This window comes from Charadrius vociferus, unplaced genomic scaffold, assembly GCF_000708025.1.
Source record: "Charadrius vociferus isolate BGI_N301 unplaced genomic scaffold, ASM70802v2 scaffold54, whole genome shotgun sequence".
In the NCBI taxonomy this organism is placed as follows: domain Eukaryota; kingdom Metazoa; phylum Chordata; class Aves; order Charadriiformes; family Charadriidae; genus Charadrius; species Charadrius vociferus.
In genome coordinates this window covers 3,867,111-3,881,015 of record NW_009648350.1, presented here as the reverse complement: position 1 = coordinate 3,881,015, position 13,905 = coordinate 3,867,111, and the positions used below count along the sequence as shown (strand labels likewise).

The 13,905-nt window shown below is 50.8% G+C and overlaps 1 protein-coding gene across 1 annotated transcript in view; it reads right to left on the bottom strand.

Annotated features, from left to right (window-relative positions):
- LRRC75A (leucine rich repeat containing 75A) overlaps nt 1-13,905 on the bottom strand; it is a 97,424-nt gene that overhangs the window by 28,722 nt on the left and 54,797 nt on the right. Inside the window, exon 3 of the mRNA XM_009885162.1 lies at nt 7,612-7,724. Coding sequence (XP_009883464.1) covers nt 7,612-7,724 — 113 coding nt within the window. The remainder of the gene's footprint in view (nt 1-7,611; nt 7,725-13,905) is intronic.

Here is a 13,905-nt window from a genome sequence, read left to right as displayed (position 1 = left end):
AGTTTAGCACAGACTAGTGCTGCTTGTCGAGCGGAGATGAAAGAACGCTCTGTTTAAACCGGAATTTAGCTGCGCAAGATTTAGTGCAACAAAGCAATAAAGGGGCTTTTGGACTGGAATGAAGGAGTGATGCAGCCCTGAAAGCCCATAAACGAGGTGACTGCTGCTAAGGGATGGGGGAAATGGAGTGCGGAAGACCACAGCAGCAGAGACGCAAGAAACTGTAAGAAGAGACGTGAACAATGTGGCATCCCACTGAACGATGCGACATCCCATCAAAGGATGCTGACATCCCATTGAACGATGCCATATCCCATTGCAGCAAGGCAACGACAGGTCTAACGCCGACCCACTTTGGAGCCCAAGGTTGGGCAGTGGAGAGTGACCCACTCCGTGCATCAGGAGGATGGACGGTGTTAACAGGGAGGTAATGACACCTCCGTTTCACCCAGAAACTCAGCTGGATAAAGGTATGTGTCAGCTCCTCAGCCCGTAACCAAAAACCCCCTACCTTAGTTGGGTACCTATAGAAGTTGTGTTTGCGTGATCACTACAGGATTTGACCCATAGGGTTCAAGTGATTGGTGTTCACAAGCCAAATATGAAAAACCCCGTGAAGCTGTGCCCTGCATGCACAGTGCCCACACACAGCAGCAATGTCCGTGCAGAGCTGGTTTCCGTGCTAGCGTGTATGTCACAAAGAAGGGCAACGCTTGGATTTTGGAAAAAAAACCCAAATAAATTATATTCCTGGTGTTACCTGAGCCAGCAGAGAATATTGCCCTTGTTTAGACCAACTATGCGCATGATTCATCCTTTATGTACATAAATACTTGGGAAATAATTAAGATTCTCCATCAGCCATAAGAATGAGCTCACGCAGGGCTGTGGGAAAGCCGGCCAGCCGCTCCGCAGCGCTCCCGCAAAGAGAAACAGCGCACGGCCCCATTTCCTACAAATCCTCATCGGGCGCATTCCTGGTGCGGCCATGGAGCAGATCTCATACCAGGGCTGACAGTCCTCTCACCCTGTGCTGTGCTAAACGCTCCCAGCTGCCACCCACATCTGCATCGCATCCGAACCCGGCATCCAGGCTGGCCCCGCCACCAGCAGAAAGGACAAGTGGCAAAGAAAAGAGAGTTGGCTGGAGCTAAGTAAAGCCACCTGAAAAACCCCTGTGAATTGAGGGGGGGGCGGGGAAAATCAGATCCTTGCTCTTCACACATCCCAACACCCAGGGGAGGATTTGCATGAGCGCGTGCTGGGAGCTCTGAAACATAAAATGGGTTCAGAAAGTGAAGAAAACGCCACATTGTCTCACCCCAGTGTGGAATCCCCCCATGAGCTCAGGGCAGGCACGGGTTTCCTTTCGGGGTGTTTCTTCACCTGTTGCAGAGCAACAACAGAGTGCAATGAGAAGGCGTGTTAAAAAATTCACATATTTAGCTCCAGATCAACCCCATTTAATTCCAGTGCTCAGACTGAGCTGCTCCACCCAAAATTCTTCCATGCTTCACACTCCAGTGGCATCAACAGGAATTGTGTGCAAAAAAAAGGGGGTTTAACTGATGTAAAATGTGGCTAGAATTGGAGTTATGATATGAACAATCAATATTCCTTCAGACTCAGCCTGGCGGGACAGGCACCGCTGCTCCATCCCCTCCCTGCTGCATCCCTGGCTCCTCGCTATCGCTCCCGCGCACGGCGGCAACACAGCCAGCAAATAAAGGTAACGCGCTGGCCACGACTCTCTGGGGATGGGAAAGACAGCAAAGCCACGGAGGCCGTTTTCCCTGGGAAACACCTCCTCCCTCCCCACGAAGCACACAAGCCCGCGCTCCAAAGCGGTTACGGACGCGCGGAGCTTTGATTACCAGTTTTGCCTTCGTGATGCTGAAGGCAAGCGCTTGGCAGCAGGAGGAGCAGGGAGATTCCAGGATCTAATTCAACTCTGCTAGTTGAACGCTGGACTGTAGATCGTGTCCCCGGGCAGAGCCAGAGACGTACAAATTACTTTAGCAGGCTGGCTTCATCCTCCTGCTATTGGCTACCCTACCAGGCAAAACGCTGATTTTCACCCTGGCTGTTTAATATGAATATATGTGATTCAGAGGGAGGCACAGAGAGGGAGGTGGCAAGCGAGAGACAGACAGATTGATAATATGCAAAAAAAAGTAAGGTCGTTTGGCACAGGTCTGGGTGCCCCGGTGCCAGGCAGCACCGCAGAGCAGGGCAGCCAACGCTGAGGGCTTTTCCCGTGATTTGGCTCTTTCCGCGCACACACTGAATGTGATGCCTGGGGTGAGATGGAAACGGAAAGTGCTAGCCTCCCCCTCTGCCTACGCGGCAGCCTGCTTGACCGAAAAAAAAATAATATACCAGCTCCAATCCTCTCTATCATCTGTGCCCATCCTCCTCCGCCGGCTGCTCTGCTGCTGATTATCACCTGTAACGAATACAGCAGTTGTGGGATAAAGAAAAGCAATTTTCCCCTGTAATTATTTCACCGCATTTCCGGGGAGACTAATAACAGTTATTTGGCTTTGCTCAGCACTCGGTTGCGCTGTGCCGGGGTGCGGGGCTCTCGCTCACCGCGCCGGCGAGACCTCGGCGGGGGTGCCAGGGGGTCCCAGGATGGGCTGGTCCAGGAGGGACTGGATCCACCCCACTGCTTACGGCTACGTCCCCCACTGCCCAGTGGAAATGCCAGCGGGCATTTAGTGAAGAAGGGATGCTATCCCACTAAAAATTTGACTGTGAGCATCCAAGGAGGTGGCAATACAATGACATCCACCACCCCTTCACAAGCCCTCAGCAAGAAGGGCTTCCCACTACTGTCTGAGACCCCCCTTGATCCCAAAACTGGGGAAAGCTTTTAATCAAAGACAGGGAACAGCATTGCACTAACGCGTCCATCTCCTACAAATGCACTCCCCGCCGCCCCCAATCATAGGGATAATTAAACTCCAATTCCTTTCCAAACCCTTCCAACATGTCTAACCCAGCTGCAGGGAACAGGGGATTGTGGAGCATCAGGAGACAGGCACAGCCATGAGCCTGGAGAAAAGATGCCTCTTAATGAAGCCACGGCACAGATTACGACGTGTGTTTCTGCTGGTTACGAGTCAGCGCACTAATGAGTGTGTCTCCGGCAGACAGGACCCATGAGCACAATGCATCACAAAGATACAGATTTCTAATTAACAAAGTATTTTCGAGTAACTCCACAGCTCCAGACCCCACGACAGGCTCCACCAATCCCTGCCATTGTGCTGCAGTCCCTAATTATCGCAGGGAACCAGGGACAGAGCCAAAACATTCATTACAGGGTCAAGAATCACCGTGCAGGAGACGAGAGACCAGTTTTCCACGTCCAAAGCACGTGGTTACGTGCTTTCCACGGATGGACTCTCCTGGCAGGTTGCAACACAGTGGTGCTGACTCCAAATTGTCCCTTTCTGACCCCAAATTTGTCTTGCAGGAGAGTGAGAAGACTTCTTCCCCAACAGGAAAGAAAGGAAATGGAAAGAAAGAACAAGGAAAGAAAGAACCATAGAATCACAGAATAGTTTGGGTTGGAAGGGACCTCCAAAGATTGTCTAGTCCAAACACCCTGCAATAAGCAGAGACATCTTCAACTAGATCAGGCTGCTCAGAGCCCCGTCTAACCACCTCTCTGGGCAACAGGTTCCAGTGTTTCACCACCCTCAGTGTAAAAAATGTCTTCCTTATATCTAGTCTAAATCTTCCCTCTTTTAGCTTAAAGCCGTCACCCCTTGTCCTACCGCAACAGGCCCTACTAAAAAGTCTGTCCCCATCTTTCTTATAAGCCCCCTTTGAGTACTGAAAGGTCTCCCCAGAGCCTCCTCTTCTCCAGGCTGAACAACCCCAGCTCCCTCAGCCTGTCCTCACAGCAGAGGGGCTCCAGCCCTCTGATCATCTTCATGGCCTCCTCTGGACTCATTCCAACAGGTCCATGTCCTTCCTGTACTGAGGCCTCCAGAGCTGGACACAATACTGGGGTCTCAGTTCCCACCTGGAGAGTGAGGAGAAAGGAGAAGAAATGGCTTAAGAAAGCATCATTTGCATGGTGCAGCCTGTGGATGTTACGAGGTCGGTACTGCAGGGAGATGAGAGGAGGGAAAGGAAAGACCATCATCTCTTCTGCAGCAGCCCCTGTCTTGCTTTCCCCAGCCTGGGTCAGGAACGGCAGGAGGAGCAGCCTCAGGGCTCATCCCGGTGAGCCGGGTTCATGCGTGCATCTCATCCCAACAGGCAACGCATTTTCCTCTACAGACCTCTAAGGAAGGTGATTTCTCACACCTCTTTGTTTCCTCAAGAAGTCCGGGCTCACAGGCAGCTCTCAGGAGGAAGCCCTGGCTGTAGGGCTCCGAATGCCCCAGAGCAGGTACCTCCTCCTGCCTATAACCTCCCGTTGGGGGCTGCTGCTGTAGAGAGGGGCCACCGTACGCCATGCTGTAGGCACCACCATGGGCTTTCCTGGGACCTTACCAACCTCACTGCAAAGCAAGAGCAATTCCAGGGAAGCTGAGGGATTTGGGATTCTTTGAAAAGGTGGTAAGAGGAGACTTGAGCCCCAGATATGGCTGATATCACCATGATGGTCCTCTTCCAGGAAACCCCAACAGAGGTCCCTACTATAACCAAAGGCTTGTTGTCACAGTTGTGAATTTAAGCCAGTTTACCCCCAAAAACAAGCACTGAGCCTTTCCTTTTAGACAGACACCTCTTAACACCCGATCTCTGCCCCAGACCGGCCGCTGGCTGTGTGGTGCGGGGGGCCACCGAGGAGTATCTCTGAGCATCAAGGAGAGATATCAAGTGAGCCCTGGGCTGGTAAGAGGAGCGGTCAACCCACAGACTGATGGGATCCACACCACAGGTCCCAGACTTCCCAGGCACCGGGTTACACTGCTTCTGTGAATGTGCAGATGGGGATTTTACAAGCGTAGCCTTCAATAAGTCAAAATAAAACATGTCCTAATTACAAGGGTTGTCCATATCTACTTACCAAACACCTTCTCCACTGGGGCACAATCAGCCCCCCCAAAAACCAGCACACAAGGAGGGAGAGGAACAGGAGGAATGGGAACTTTGAAGAAAGCCCCGGAATCGCTTGATTTATTGACTCTATTTAGTTTCTAAACAAAAAGCAACCAGAAAAGCAAAGAAATGGGACAAGATACGGAATGATAAAACCAGCTACAGAAAGAGCTAGGAAAGTATTCCCACAGGCTTTGTCTTTATTTCTGATAAAATGGACCTGTCCTCTCCTTCTCCACCAACTAAAGTCTCTCCACTACCACCGCACCAAGCCGAAGCTCTTTTCCTTGCAAAGAGATGGATGCAAAGAAGGGCTCTGCAGCTCCCTGGTCATTAGAGCAAGCTACTAATTACACCCCTGAGCAGAGCACTGACAGGTTGTGGATGGCCAACAGACATATTAAAAAAAGCGTGGAAACTTAATATTTGCAAGTTTCTGCAACATCTGACAGCAGGGCTGGGTCAGGCCAACGCCGATGCCTGGGAACACGAGCATATTACTCCCTCGGAGGCATCGGAGGGCACTTGCAAAGCCCAACCCAGAGCAGGGGGCTGAGGAAGGCATTTCCCACCAACTACCACAGACATCAGATCAGGAGCATCCCTAACGGGGCAACTGCTGGTGCACAAATAAAGCAGTGGGTGCTCAAGCACAGGGAAGACAAGACAGATGCTCTCTCTGTTCTCTATGTATTCTCTATATTAAGGCATTTAGACCTTGTTGACTTCAGCTTCTAGCAAAGGGTTGGCTTCAACTCACAGCCACTTCCTAAACGAGCATCTAAACCAGAAACTCAGGCAAACCCTGCCCTACAAACCCTCGTCGGGGCAGAGCCAGCAGCCAGCGCCACGTGTTCGCAGCTCCGGGGTCGCTGCCGTGCGGTCAGGGCTCATTTACGGCCGAAACCTCAACCTGTTATTAAAACCATGAAAACCTCAGCTACTTCCCAGCTTATCCAAGAGAAGAGAAGCGTTACGGCAGGCTTGTAAGATAAAGCCTCACAGATCTCTGGCACGCGGACACGCTCGCACAACCACTCCAAGCTGATAATTAAGGACAGGGATTGGTAATTAAAGACAGAGCGGCACAAAGCGCTGCTTTAAATTTTTTCATTTTCAAGAATTTCTCATATTTTGGACTGTAAAGAGGTCCCCACTGCCACATCAGCGGAACTTTAATAATGCCCTGATGGGATGATGAGGGGTGTGAGTTTCCTATTCTAATTAAGAAAAAAAAACCTCACAAGGGTAACTGAGCTCCTGGGTGATTATCCGGCTCCGTGTGCCGAGCGCAGCCCGTGGGGTACAGCCTTGTGGCACGCAGCCCCAGCGTACTCCCTCCATTTCTGATGCTCTATGGGAAAGAGCAAATTTTAGTCATTGTTACACCTTACAAACGCTCAACGCACAAAAGTACTGTTACCACTGATAATAGGATGGAGGCGTTCCTCCACGTTTGGGTCTCTAAGGGCAAGAGGGTGCAAGGATGCCGAGCCAGATCTCCGGGAGATGTGGTCCTAATCCTATCTGACCATACAATCCTTTATTCCTTTGTGTCTCTTTTCCTCTTGTGTCCCTTCTCCTCCCCTCTCCTTCTGTTTTCAAGCTAAGGTTTGTTTGTTTTTTTCTGCGGGATTAGTCTCCACTATGGCTACAAATAACATCTGCTGCAACGGGAACCAAAACTCTCTCGGGACCACGAGTCAGCACCTGGATACAAATCCTGACTCTGCCAGATTGCGGCTGCTTTTGTATTTCTCATTTCCATAAACAAAAATAATAAATATATAATGCACAACATCACGGAAAACAAGGAGCCCTTTCCATTCCCATCAGCATCATCCACAGGTCTTTCGGCTCCATGGATCCAGGACGTCGGCAGTAGGGATGCTTTGCTGAGGACCCAGGATCATTTTCACGCTATTTTTAATCAAATTGTTCCCTTTGGGCAAACATGCTGCAAGCCACGGCGCGCATGGTGACACGTACCTGTATGTTAATTACCAGCTAATTAGGATGTCTTGGTTTGTCTCCCACTCTCCAATGCCCAGCATGGGGATGTTTGGAGGATGGATGGTTCAGGTTTTCCAGCCCATTCCCCCTCCCCGGGCACTACCGTGCTGCTTTCCTCTGCAACCGGGATGCAACGGGGAAAGGAAAATGGAAAAGGAAGAAAACACCTCTCGGGGAGCATGAAACAACCTGATCACACAACCATGCATGGGGGAAATGCTGGTGAGACAGGAGACAACTAGAGATTTTGGAGGTTGTGGCAAGCTGAGAAGGTTTTGACCTCCTGGCTCCCTCTTAAGCCCTGGTTAATGGTTTTAAGCACTTTCCTTCATCGTGGTGGATTTGTTCCTCCTGTTGCTGCAGGTGTGCAACATGCAGCTCCCACCGACACCCACATTTGCACACCACGGCCAAAAGCATCGTGGAAAAAAACCCTTCCAGCTCTCCCAAGCCTGGGGCTGGTCTGAGGACACAAGGACCAGGGAGGGGACAGTGACCCACCGGGGTGACAGTGGCCTTCGAAAGCCGACTCACCAGGACTGTGGTTTCCTCTTCATGATACCCTGGCGTCTCCACTGCGAGTGGGGGCTGAGGTGGTAGGTGAGCTGCCGGCAAAGCTTCTCCATGGCCCCGAGGGAGTCCCCCTCCTGTGAAGACAAGGGAGGGACACCAGGTAAAGTGTCTGCAGCGTTACTGTGATGCCTGTGGGATGCTCCGACCCCGATCCCTGCTAGGAGCTGGCAAGGGACCGTGCTAAAAATGGTATGGGAATTGGGGAAAAAGAAACCCCACCGATTGCTACGATGCCCCAGGGACGAGGCGTCTCACCAAGGGCCACCCCATCCTGCGCAGCCGTGGACACTGTCGCAGGAGAGCAAATGCAGGGATGCACGAGCCCTGCCTGGTTAGGGATGGGGAGGTCCCTCCTTGGCTGCTGTGCTGTAGTTCCGGGGAGCCGCACGGTGCGGTCATCTCTCTGCAATTCATTCAGCAGCAGCACCGTCATCGTTTGACACTACGTAATAGTTTTCAGCACTCAAGTTTTACAGATATTGAATAAATAAATCAAATAACCCATACGTCACTATCAAAACTGTTTAAAAAAGAGCAATCACTATGAGGCTTTGTGAGCTGATGGAGATTTCCGGAACAGCGCTCATCATAAACTCTCAAACAATATATTTGGTTTTTTGTTTGTTTTTTTTTTTAAAAAAAAAAAAAAAGTTTCAAGGGAAACGGATTTTGGTGGAGTCTTCTCAATTCTGACAAAAATTTCCACGCAAAAGGATAGCAGCTGGGAAAACTTTAACTCTGAAAGTTTCTAGGAATTTGGTTCTAGAAATTTTGGTTCCTAAGAATAAAACAAAATACAAATACCAGCACCTGCACTGCCCAATCATGCTTAATTTCAAGATCTTTATATACTAATGCATGGTATGACATCCAATAATGTAAACCACCCATCTTGCCCTGCCTGGCTTGCTCTCTGAAAGGTCCCAAGCAGAGATTAACCTGACCTAAAAAAAAAAAAAAAGATTAAAAAAAAAAATCACAATGTGACAATTTGTGGCATCTGCCTGGTTTTATGAAACTGCTGCATCATGAAGCACCTTAGAGAAGGCACAGAAACTGAATAGGAAGCCCTAAAATACGCGATCAGCCTGGGCTCAGCTTGCTGCTGCTCTTCATTTGCGCTGATTGCTCAGGATTTTGCCGTGTGCGGCGATGAGCTGAGGAAGATGCAGCATCTTGTCTGCCTGGACACCCAATTACTGCTGCCTTCACGTCCTCCCTCCGAGCCCGAGCGCCCCGGCAGAGCTGCGCGTCTCGTGTAGTCTAATTTATGCCATGTATTCTCCCACCTCGCCTCCAAGTCAGCAGAGCGGGACAGGTCTTATGAAGACATTATAAATATTGAATTAACCAAGGAGCAAGAGGGATTTTGACAAATCACCTCTGGGTGTGCAGGGAAACAATTACAGCAGGTTTTCTCAGAGTAAGAAGGAAAACCACTAAACCAGGACAGAAAGGGCACATCTGCAGATGGCCAGAGCAGAAATATCAGTGTAGGACTTATGGTCTTGAGCTTCTCTGTTCAATCCAGTCTGCAAGATGCTAAGCCTTGACAGAAATCGAGGTAGTTTATTCCCAGACAGGTCCAGTGCCTACACAGTGACTAACGTGAATCAAAAGCTGATTTAATTCCGGGGCGATGCTTGATGGCAGCGAAGCGAGGGCACCAGCGCTCACCCCCTCCATCAGGCGCGCGGTGATAGGCGATTTCAGCAGCTCAGGTAGAAACTCCAGACCCACAGATACCATCAGGGCACGGTGTACGGAAAACACCATGTCATCACAAGCTGAAAACAGAGCGAGTCAGGACCCATTTCACATCTGAGCTCCGCAAGCGTTTGACGGCCGTGCCTCCCAATTCCCAGTTTGCGGAGGAGGAAATACGGGTTTAAGAGCATATTTAAACCCATACTTTTCAACACCTCATTTATCACTGCGCTTAACTTGAAATAAGGGTTTTAATCCCGCAAATTTCAATGGGACGTCAGCCTATGCTAAACCTCAGGCATGCTGAAATCTCCCCTCCCGCTGGCGACCTTACGGCAAGAAATATCTACTGCTCGAGGCTTGGGGATGGATGAACCCTAGGAGGCTCAGCCTGTCAAATTAACACAGAAAAAATAATGAAAGAGAAGATTTTATTTCGTGTTTTCCACTGGAAGGTCTGGAAACACATTGCAGCCATTCTTTAATTAAAGCCCCCAAACAGTTTGGGAATGCAACAGCATACGCTGCTGCCTCTAACTGCTCTCCATTTGCAACTCCTTCCTCGCTGTGTAAGCAGCATCCCTAAAGCAAGAAGAAAACACCATGAACTTTGACACCTACCCTATTTTTTTTTACCTTTGCATAATATCCACAGCAAGCTGCCTGGTGCCATCAGCTTTCATTTATTTTATTTTTTTTTCAGCTGTTACGCTTGCACAGCATTGCAACAGCCCCCGAAATAACAGCATCCACCCTCAGCATCGCGCAGGGGTTTCCATCTCCAAGCCCTCGCTGCATCGTGTGGTAAAACTCTTGTTGAAAAGGAAACAACATGTGAAAATGCTGTGGAGTAAAGTAGCCACCGTGTCGCAATTCAGCGCTGCAAATTGCCTCCAATATAATCCTGAAAGAGACAATTAAAATCGTCTCTGGTATTATCCTGACAACTAAACTGTCGGGGAAGTGAAACGATTCACAAGAGAACGTGGCAAAAAAAGCAGAGAAAGTAAAAGAAACAAGTTTTTGCCAGTGCAAGTGTGGCAGGACCATCTTCTCTCTCCGATAAGAGATTTTTTCCCCACGCAGCGTGCTCACACCAGCCCCTGGCACGCCGCTGCCAGACCTCCTGAGCGGCGCGTCCAGATAACGGGTGTGAGCTCAGACCCGAACTTCACATCAAGCCAATTTCTGAGAAATTCAGCCCAAAGAAATCCCCTCAACAGAACCCAGCAAATCGTCCATCAACACCGATACAGCACACCCAGGGCTCCAAGGAAAGACGCTAGAGTGGGGCAAAGCATATTTTAATCCTTATTTCTCTACATCAGTGGCCACAGCCAGCTCACCCCTCACATGGTCACCCCTACCAGCCCGCTCTCTTTCAGCCCTGTTTTCTTCACAAGCAAGCTCAACTCACAAGCCCTGCAGGTACTGGGCTACTTCTATTTTGGGGTTTTAAAACATGATTTAGAGAACATGACTTTGGCACGCAGCAACTCACGCATCTCCTTCTGGTCTGGGTACCACGCGAGCGTATAAGCCAGCCACAGAAGTATGGTCTTTTCCACACCAGTCTATAGTGATTTGTAGATAAATGCCCCAGTTTAGCACCGGGATAAACAAACAGCCCATTTCAGGCCCTTCATAAGACACGCTATTTTGGGGCGAAACTCCTTGCTTCTGCACATCTCATTCCCATCACTGCACTTCACCTGCCCACGGGGGAGACGCAAACCTCTCCGCTTCAAGAAACCACTTTTTTTTTAGATACCTCCCGAAACCTCTGCAATTCCCCGCACCGAGAGCTTTGCGGGAAGCTCCAGAGCAGCCCCAGCCCTGTCCCCAGCGTACGAGAGCTGCCCTGGGTTGCACAAAACACGCGCGCAGAAGAAGGGATTGAGCTGAGGCGGTGCCAAAGGCAGAGCTGGACGCCCGTCTGATGGGTTAAACAAAGGCTTTTCCACTGTTTGTGATCCAAGTCTATCAGGAAATAATTGAAGCTGACGCACACCCTGGTGGGCCCGAGCCCAAGAGCTTGTTTGAAAATTGAGTCAGCTTAAATATCAGCCCAGCTCGCTTGTGTTGACAAAGTTTTAACCTCGCGAACGGGGAGAGCACGACATGCGGGGCTGCCAGGAGAACCGGGGGTTAGCGCATTACACCGGCAGGAGGGATGATGCTGAGCACCATTCCCGTAGGCTTCCTGACGCCGTACCAGCGTTACACCGTGATGCCGACCCTCCCTCTGATGCAAGGTCATGCTCCTGCTCTGCATCCACCACGATCCACTCTGCTTGGTACCATCAGCATCCCCAGGCACGATGCAAGAGAAGACACAAACCCCACCGGGCGCAGGCGGATGCTGCTTCCAGTCACTAACCACTTCCGGCAAAACCAAAAGCAATGGCCAAAAAGTCTTTTTGCCCCACCTACATCAGTCTATATCACATCACTTATGTGAGGTCAATATAAGGCTGGGTTGGGTTTTTTTTGCGGTCAGAGGGCTCATGAGTGGCAAGGCGGACTTACCTCAGCCTACGGAAATTCAAACCCGCAGCGCTGGGCTTTGGCAAACACTATGTGCCCTTTCCGTAGAAGGGACAATCATCAAGCATGAGACGTACACAACAAAAGCTGCCGTTTTCACTCAGCATAATGCCTTACCTCCAGAACCCAATTGCAGCGCTAATCATTCCTGAAATAACACAGAGGGATGAATCTCCAGCAAAAGCATCACCAGTGATGCCATGGAAGACATGGCTCCTTCCAGCATGAGGCATTCACAGCGCACGTGTGTAGGAACGTGCGTTTGTTACTCTGGTTTCCAAGCTCTGGGAAGGAAACTGCAGAGCATCTCAGGGTTGGGGAGATGGGACAGACCACACAGAGAGTTCAGCTTTCCCAGTTGACGATGCTGCCAGGAAAAACCCTGTTTTGTAGAGCTGGGATGTGCCCTTTCTCTCAGCGCCACACTCACAGGCCAACTGATAAATGCTGGTATGATGCTGGTGACGAGCCCTCAGCCGAGCTAACTCCCTGCAGATCCATCAGCTACACATCTGGAAACATCTGCGAGTTTGCAAAAGCTCTCGGTGCCATGATCTAGCACACGCCTGCACAACTCCTACATCAACAGGGAGAGAAACCTGTGCCACACGTGCAGAAAAACTGCTTTCAACAGCACCTGAAGTGGGGGCAAAGCCTCTGTAGAAGGAGCGAGAAAGCCGTATGACACCCTCTTTCCTTTTCATTTATCTTGGCTGCTCAGCTGGAAAGTTTTCTGGAGAAGCCGTGCCTTGCAGAGCGCGTTTATGCAGCACCCCGGCTCTCGGCAAGACTCCCGGAGCCCACAAAGAGCAAACACAGGTGGTATGAGCATTAGTTCACAGAAGCAGTTTTGGGGCAGTGTTTTGGCTCCTACTCAACCGTGTCCTCTCTGAGCTGGCAGAGACCCAGCGCAGTTCCCGGCCATCAAACGGGATGCTGAGCACAGGATGGAGGAGGGATGACGTGAAAGCTGAGAGCAGAGGCTCTTCCCTGCAAAGGGCCCCTTACCCCATCGTTCCTCCTCCATCTTTGCCTGCCTCCAGCCTCCTGGAGAAGGAGAGGGCTTGCTGCCAGGAGGAGCCCGGAGATTCATGAGATTTTAATCCCTTAACAGATTTCAGCTGGGAGAGGGATTCATGGCACATGCCCCATCTCCAATCCACAACCAGCCCCGTGCCAACGGGATCTCGTTCAACTGGAAAACAAGGGGGAGCGGCACGAGCCTCACGTGTCCCCCACAGTGGAAGGGGTACCCAGGCACGTGCCGTGGACCACCAGGCTCCTAACCCTGGCTCCAGCCCTGAGAGGAAAGCTCTGGATGAGGGGATGGAGCAACAGTGCTTGAAATGGGAATCAGTTAAACCCCAGAGATAAACGAGAGCAGGTAAAGACTAGGAGCCAGGCTCATCCCCCTCGTGTCCTGCTCAGTTTCTACAGGGGAACCTCTTTTATCCTCTCTGATGGTCTCACCGGTGGTGTAGGAGAGAAACTGTTCAGCCTCTATCAGCACCGTGCACCGACAGATCCCATCGGTGAGGTACCACCCGGCATCTGCGCACCACGTTCAACCCCAAATGAGCGATCCCTGGACGCGTTCCTCGCCGCTCTGCCGGCAGAGGCCGGGGCGGGGGGAGTGGTAATTGGAAGCAGAGGGATGACACCATGGGAAAGCAAACATGCGATGAACAGGACCGTATTTTCGCTGGGGATAAATAACCGCGGTGTCACTGCCTGCTCTCCTCGGGGCAACAACTCCGGGGCGATGCAAGGAGGTAAGGGTTGTATCCACAAACTGGATTTCTGCCCCAAAAGAAGCAGCCAGAGAGCTCGGAGGAGGACACAAAGCTTATGAAAGCTTTGCGATAAAGATGTTATTGCAAATTAATTTGTTTTCATTAAGGAATGAATCACCCGCTCCACCCCCAGCAGCAGAATCCCCGGTGGTGTGCAGAGCCCTGGGGGGGGGGGTTGCACCAGGGCCAAACATGGGGTAAAATAGGC